The 8186-nt window shown below is 42.3% G+C and overlaps 1 protein-coding gene across 1 annotated transcript in view; it reads left to right on the top strand.

Annotated features, from left to right (window-relative positions):
* The first annotated feature begins 206 nt into the window (after positions 1–206).
* Positions 207–8186, top strand: part of ttc28 (tetratricopeptide repeat domain 28) — a 300074-nt gene continuing 292094 nt past the window's right edge. Inside the window, exon 1 of the mRNA XM_061263292.1 lies at positions 207–445. Within this exon, the coding sequence (XP_061119276.1) occupies positions 416–445 (30 nt within the window). The 5' untranslated portion in view covers positions 207–415. The remainder of the gene's footprint in view (positions 446–8186) is intronic.

Here is an 8186-nt window from a genome sequence, read left to right as displayed (position 1 = left end):
CAAATGTGCAAGTTCCAGTTTTGACAGAGGTGCGCCAATAAACGCGATTACTTGTAGGTATAGCCTCTGATGTCATTGAGCGCGGTTGAAACCTGGCCTGTTGCGGCCATACAATTCAGGCCAACCTCCGCCGGGAGAGAAAATCCGCTTCAGCAATAGAAAAAAACGGGGGGAAAAAAAGAAAAAGGCATCTGACAACATGGCGAACTTTTTCTGAGAAGTTTCTCTTGGACGCTAAAAAAACGTTCTTGGACGAAACTGTGAGCACTTCTTTTTCAATCACCTAACGCTACATCATAAATAAAGACTGAGAATATTTGAAGAGGCAATAGGTTCGATTTCGTATCGCCGTAGAAAGTATCATGGGATGAAAGTTGCTTGTTGCAGTTGCTGGATACTGAAGTAGCAGGACAGGATGGAGAAACAAGCAACGAGAAGAGAAAAGGTAACTGATCCCGGACGAAACTTGAGCCTGCGAGGTTCGACATTTTAAAAGAATTGTTACGGCTGAACTCGGAAGGTTTGCTGCCGAGTTGTCTTTAGTTCTTCGTGTCTGCCTTGTGGAGGGTGACCGTACAGTAACGGCTTCAAATCCGGGTTTCATGCGTGCATATTAGTTTCATTTTTTTGTATTTTCATATTTTAGATCATCATCAACAATAGCTGGCTGCTGTTATAGCATATTCTGGTAATGCGTGATTTGGAACCATGTTAATCTGTAACGGTGTCAATGCAGTTGAGGGGTAGTTGTGTGTGTCATATTTCTTTGCTATTGTGTTTTTTTGTTTTTTTTCGGAAGAGGACACGCTATGAAATCAAACCGAGATCAGAATGATAATTTCATTTCGGGGCATTATTTGTCATTGTTTGCAAGAAACGTTTTTACCAAAGAAGGCCTATAATTATGAAGCAAACTTACCACGATACACTAAAAATGAAAGAGATCTGTTAGTGCAAAATAGCTTTCATTTGCCTGTTAGGAAGAGATCTGGCCAAGTACTTTTCATCATTTTTTTCCTTTTTTTTCTTTTTTTTAACCAAACGCTCCACGCTCAATGTGCGTAATTCTCGAGGACTCGTTTGCAACGCAATAGCGCATGACAATCAGACGTTCAGCGCAGAGGGCGTATCTGTCAAATCTTAATCCTCGGTGAAAATCTACAGCTGTGGGTACAAGGGGAATTTGCACAGTAGAGCTGATCTCTCTTCAGATGTATTCCAGTGATGTTTTACATATGCATTTCGCATATCAGTGCTTTTGCAATTTCAGCGACTGCCGTTGATGCTTCTGGGAAGTAGTTTTGTTTCCGTCTCTTGTACAAACACGATAAACTATATAGACTATATATATAAGTTATTACCATGATATTGCCTACATTGCATCTTTATAATACTATTCAAAACTCAGTAACGTGACATCTGGATGTGTCATTGTACTATTAAATTAATGTTGCATTGCATTATTTATTTTATGCAACAAGTTTGAGGCCCATTCCATTGCATACACTCTTTGTTCTGTTGTCATTTGGACCAGCTGATTGCAGCAGAGGTGTATGACTTTGTCAACAATGTTTTGTGCTTAATGTTAATTATTTAAGCAAAGTACTGTTCACTATATTGCAGTATCAGCACCCCCTTCTATATTACAAAAAAAATATAAAATGAAGCCGTAAGTGCATTTTCTCAGTTATATTACTCAGTAGGAATGCAATGCTTGTGCATATTTTGAAAGCATGAGTCTGTGATGGCTTGCTGGATTTCTTGAATTTGCAGGCATTTCTGTGACTGGCGCCCAGCATCAATGCCCTCCTCACATTGTTGAGGAAAGCAAAAACCCTTACCAGCACACCAGCTTTTAGTCTTATGACGGAAAGCTGCAGAATTCCCCATTATAATCTATCAAGTCACTCTTGGCTGAACGCTTAGCTTGTGTGCTACCAAGAGCAAACCGAAGTTTCACAGCAAACTCTTGCATGTCTTATTGAAGGTGAATTTAGAATTTAATGAGGCAGTTATTCCCATTGTATTGACATGTTAGGCGTGTTTTATTATGAAAATTTCACCACCAGTTTGATTTATTTAAACACTGATGAGCATTGGCAGTGTGCTATGAAGAAGAGGTTGTCTTGCTCCATGGTGTGTGGTCCTCTCTCAGCTGTAAAACAGCAGTTGTTTGTCTCAGACAGATAGATATGTTGTCATAACCACTGGACCTGGCTGTGTTGAGCAGTTGTCTGCTGAACATTACAACCAGGCACCTGCAGTGGTTGGCTGAAACGGCCACATGTTTCACAGGATTTAGAAAGGGAAAGCTTATTAACACGCTAAGACCCCCATGGCTACGTTACCACTCACCAATGGAGTTGGGGGGGATGGGGGGGGGGGGGGGGGGGGCAGGGGGGTTGAGTTTAATCAGTTTAGAAAACAAATTGAAGTTCAATTCAGGTATCTGGAAAAATAATCTCCACAGAATATTATGGCAGTTTTGCAGTTCATAATCGTCCACACTCGTTTAAAATGGTCATCTATGTTTTAAAAAACATGACATCTTATGACCCAAAGCAAGCTGCCTGAGAGAGGCGCAGATCAGAGGAGGTTTTGGAGAGAGTGATAGAGAGAGAGACAGAGAGAGAGAGAGAGTGAGAGAGAGAGAGGTTGAGGAGAGAGAGAGAGAGAGAGAGATAGAGACAGAGACAGAGAGACAGGTTGAGGAGAGAGAGTTGGGCTGTTCCCCTGGGCTGCTGCTGGGAGACCTCCCGTGCCACAGGCTGAAACTACTCCAGTGCTATACCTCTACCACCAAACGCAAAGTAACATGTTTATTATCCCATATACTGGATGGCTAATTTTGGACTTTTAGCAAGTTATCCAAGTCATGCACTACATCAGGCAATTCCATTCTCTAGAATTATTATTATTATTTTTGATCACATTTTAATTTATTTTATGTATTTTATGCATACTTTAATTGCACACTTCAGCTAAAGACAGTATAGCACAGTAAATCGAATTTAACTTAAAACATTTTAAATCTTCGCTACTTATTGAATTTAAACAGTAAATGCAGCTCAAGTCATTTGCTTGTTATTTGTGTAACACGTTTACAGAGACACTCACGGGCAAAGCGTTGCAGGAAAACAGGAAGTCTTTTTTTCACTGGACAGTGCGGCTGCCCTGCCAAGGAGGTGCTGGGGTTACCCTGCCGGAGGGACACCTTCCTCCCTGGCCCTGCTAAAAGCTGAGATTATGGCCTGTACTATGGCCCGATATGATGATGCATGCACCACATGATGAGGCAATATGCACGCGCCATGTGATGATGCAACATGCGTGCGCCATGTGATGATGCAATATGCGTGCGCCATGTGATGATGCAATATGCATTCGCGTGTTGTTAAGCTGCTGAAGCTGCAGTTTATATAATTCTCAAGAAGTACTCCAACCATAGTCATCTGAAACTCTTATTTATTATTTATGTTAATGTATTGTTTTTACTGGCCAAATGTGCACAAAAATCTGTAAAGAGATTTGGTACAGTAGCTATCTGCTATCTGCTTAATAATTAAGCAAGCAAGTTTAAATATTCTTTATATAAATAGTTATGGTTTCCATTACTTGGAAGTTGAAAATCTATGCTTATCAGCTTCTTCTGTGAATGTGGGAACTTGGATGCAGTTCGCATTTGTGCTTTCATTTGAGAAATATGGGTCATGTATGGTAGTCCATGAAGGTAGTCCATTTTTTTGTTTTGTTTTATGTGATAAGTACCTATCTTGAGGTAAAGGGACCAAAAAGATATATTGCATGTGATCTAGCGACTTCTGTACCAATTCTCTTGTCAGCCACAAGCCGTTTAAGTGACATCTCTGACACATCACCCCAGGGCTGGCTCTCGGCATAGGCAATACCAGGGGATGGCAACTGCCTGGGAACCATCCGGACGGGTGACAAACGCAGGGTCCGTGATAGTGGCCCATGAGTGCCAGCCTGGCACCGTCGAGACTTCAGGACTCTCGCCCCTGAGCTGCTACTTCCAGTATATGTGGTGCTGCACACACAGTGAACCCCGTGCCCCGGCGGGCTTGGGCTTCTCAATCTTGTTTCGGGGGCACCTGCACATTTTCAGCGCTGTGCCTTAGCAACCAGACTCGACACACTGCGGTCACCCCAGTAATGCGATGCCGAACGGGATTACTGTGGGAAACTCTTTTCAATAACAGAGGCTGCCCGGGACTGGGGTCAAGGATGCCGGTCCAAATTCGGGGTAGACTCAGTTCCCAGAACTTTGAGGAGCGCTGCCCCCAACAACCCACGCACAGACGCTGTTGACTTGCTTTGACTCCTGAATAATATGGGAAATTTGACTGGGAAAGGCTGGAATTTATGGCAATGGAGTAGAAAGTTCCGGTGGAATGCGATATGAGCGCCTGTTTTATCGGCATTAGATACCCAGATGTGGAGGGGGGGGAGGGCAGCCGATGCCCCCTGAAGCGTGCGCTTCTTTCAGGGGGGAGCCCGCTGGATTATCCGCTGCCTGTTTTTGCTATGGTGCCCATGCCAGGAGCCTCGTTTTCATTTTCCCAGGAATGTGGTTCAACCTCCTGACCTGCTGGAAGTGGGGGGGGGATCTAAGGAGGCGGGTGGAGGAGGAAAGGGGGGGGGGAGGAGAAACTGTCCCCCTGTTTCCTGCAAAAACAGTCTTCTGTCCACTTTGTGTGAGTGTGTGAGTGCGTGTGTGTGTGTGTGACAGAGAGGGAGAGGGAGAGAGAGAGAGGGCAGGGAGAGATTTTGAGGAGACTGAATCAGATCAGACTGTGGGCCTTCTCAGCAGCTGATTGGATTACGCTCACCCCTAGCCCAGTGCGAAAGCTAGTATCAGCCCAGGCAACATGATGTTTGAATTAGCGTCCCAGCCAGCTGTTTGAAGTGAGCTGGCTGGCTCCCACAATGCAGTGCGAGAGCAGAGGCGGGCAGTAGCAGCGAGATAGAGAGGGTGAGCCACGGACTCAACAGCTGCAGGGCTGCTATGCTGCCCAAACCCCTGATGTTGTGCTCTCATCACAATGAGCTGAACACCAGTTTAGTGTGCGTTCCTGGTACTCCGGCATGGCAGTTTGCCTCATGGACAATGCCTGTGATCTGATTCCATGTTAAATACAGTATTATCTCATTAAATATAATTGAAACGATGTACAAATAATCCATTGTTTAAAACTGTTGTATTTTATTCAAAAAGCAATGAGTAAAATGCGTGTCAACACACACATGCACAAGTCCCAATTTTCACCAGGGTTAAGGATTCATAGATAACTTTAGATTCATGTTATTTCCCCCTACTTGTATTGATAGGAAATTAAATTACAAGCACTGCAGTATTATAGTTAATAACCATTACATATTAGTTAACAACCGAGTAGAAGTTGTGCTTAAATTAGACATAAATTAAAATAAATGTTGTGAGGTGTATGTGAACTAATTTGAACTTGATAACTGCGGTAATTTATGTGATTTCGATGGTTTCATTTGCAGTCAAAGGTCAAAGTGTGATGTATGCGCCTGTAGCAGCCTTTATTTCTGTGAGTGTTGAAACTGAAAGAAACTTCTAGAAATACCACTGCAGTCTCTGACTGGGCTGCTTGTGGCTGTGAGGATGATACAAAAGAAAATGGAGGCAGCAGATTTTCCACACTATCTGGCACTTCCTCAATTTTTTCAGGACATTCCGGTGAGCGTGGTCCAAGACTTAAGCAACACAGCTACAGGTCTCCCTGTAAATATTCTCCACTAGCATTGGCAGGTTCAGAGCACTACCATCTGGGCAAGGAGTATCTGGCAGCTTCTCTAAAAATTAAACAGGTGTGTAAATCACTGGCACTATAATCAAGTACTTTTCTGTGCTTGATTGATCTTGCCTGGTGGAACTGAGCCAACCAAGAGGACCAGAAGGCAGGCTTTGCACTTTATCAGAGTATTTCAATTCCAATACACCAAACATGCTCAGGTAATATATATGAAATAGATTAATCAAAAATGGGTGAGATAATTAGTCATTTGTTTGTAGCTCATTTTTGTTCAACTTGTTTAATAAAAGTCCAGTTTCTGTGCATAAAATGAAGCAGGGAATGAAAACATCATATTTTTTGTACTTATCTTTGTGGTAAGCCACTGGTTGTGTAATTCGTGTTGTTATATTAGGTCAGTTTTTGGATGCGACTTCAGTTGGCCCAGATGTTTTTGTCTGTGGTGAAGAATATTTCAGATATTTCCAGAGGCTTCTGATGTCCAGCCAGATTTACAGTGACATGTGTGGGGTCATTCTGCGGTTTGTGGTCAAAAGCAATAAAATACACTTCAAGTAACTGCAGCAACATTAGGCCTCCAGAGGTTGTAAATGTGTACATTACCTGTTTATTCTTCGAAAAAAAGTTTTAAATATTATCTTGGGTTGGAGCTGGAGCTATGATGTGTGCAACCTGGGACAGCTGCTCAAAGAATAGAGGACTTTATAAAAAATGTTTGTAATTGTGAATGAAAACAATAAAAGGTGTCTGTTCCTACAGCCTCTATGTAAAGCTGCTTTGGAATTATTTGAATGCATTGTTTCTTGATTTTAACCAGAAAACTCCTTAATGCCCCCATTTATGATACTGTAAATCTAGCAGGTGTTCACAAAATTCTATAAATATTACAGGCATGCAGAACAGGTGACCCAGATGCGAGACCAAGGTGTAGTATTTATAATACATATTTATTATAAAGTTGCAGGTCAAACAGGCAAGGTTCAATAGCCCGCAAACTGATAAAAAGTCTGGGCAATGGGTCAGAATTCCATTAAACTGGTGTAACGGGGATAATCCAAAACGTAATCATGGTCACAGGTGAAGGGTCATTCATAAGCGGGCTAAGCAGAAAAAAAACAGAATCCAGAAACAAAAGTCGGTATACAAAAATGGTCAAAAGCAAACAGACAGGAGAATCTAAACGCGGAAGTTCTTATGTTCCTGTGTTCTGTCTGTTAGTTATCATTGTTTATTATTGTTATTCTTGTAATTTATTATTTTTCATATTCATGTCTGGTGTTCTATTTATATTCATTAGTCTTTGCACTCGTCTTCCCCTGTGATGTCTGAGTCTGAATGTTTACTAGCCCAGTCACTCCCTTGTCTGCGTGCCCCACTATTTGGGTGTTTACGGTAGTTCCGGGGTTCAACCTTCCAATCTTGCATTCCTTACTTCCTGCTTTCTCTCCATTTCATGTTTGTACATTGCACTAATATACTAATCCCAACTAACATAGAATTTGTACAGTACTAATTATACTAACACACTAATATGTTTGTCAAACTAACAACAATAGTTCAATAGTAATACTAACATTCAATAGTTTTGGGTATTTGTAATTTAAATCACTTAACTAACTTACTAACGCATCTCCAGTTTCAATTCTGTTCTGTTCTTCAATTCTGTTCTCCCTATTCTATCACTGATTACTTGCTTAGTTTCAGCAAATTATTCGCACCTGTCTCTCCGTATCTCTGCATCTTTTGATTCTCTGCAATTGTCTACTCTCTAGTCCGGAGCCGTTTGTATTACATGTGTGTCTTTGTGAAACCAGTCCGTGTTTTCGTTTCCCCCTCGTTATTGTCATATTGCCCTTTCATGTGTCTCACCTGATGTTTATTTGTTAGACCGCCCTCACTCCCATGCCCCGCCTAGTTTGTCTCATTCCCCTGTGTATTTATACCTGTCCTTTTCAGTTGTACGCTGCTAGTTCGTCTTGTCCTGTTTCTTGAGTCTCGAGCCCTTTATTCCTTCCCCCTGTTCTAGCCTCCTTGTTCCTGAGTCCCTGCCCTTGTTTTTCTGGATTTCCGGTTTTGACCCCTGCCTGCTTCCCTGGACTCTTCTTTGCTTGTTTTGGATATTTGTACCTCTGCCTTATGGGACTGACCCCCTGGTTTTTGACCTTGGCCTGTTTTTTGACTCCGCTCTGTCTGCCCCTGCTTTTGCATTAAACCTGCCATTTTTTCTGCACCCCTGCCTGCTTTTGGTTCTTCTGTTCCCCCCGGCATAACAGAAGTCGGGGGCGAAACAGGTCGTTATGGGTATCAACAGCTGGAAGGTATGGTAAAGACACATACGAATCTGGTGACGAGACATACAAACTGAGGGGTTTAAATAAGACTGGG

This window comes from Conger conger, chromosome 12, assembly GCF_963514075.1.
Source record: "Conger conger chromosome 12, fConCon1.1, whole genome shotgun sequence".
Taxonomy (NCBI): domain Eukaryota; kingdom Metazoa; phylum Chordata; class Actinopteri; order Anguilliformes; family Congridae; genus Conger; species Conger conger.
The sequence above is the reverse complement of the archived record's forward strand: the minus strand, read 5'-3'. Positions and strand labels throughout refer to the sequence as shown.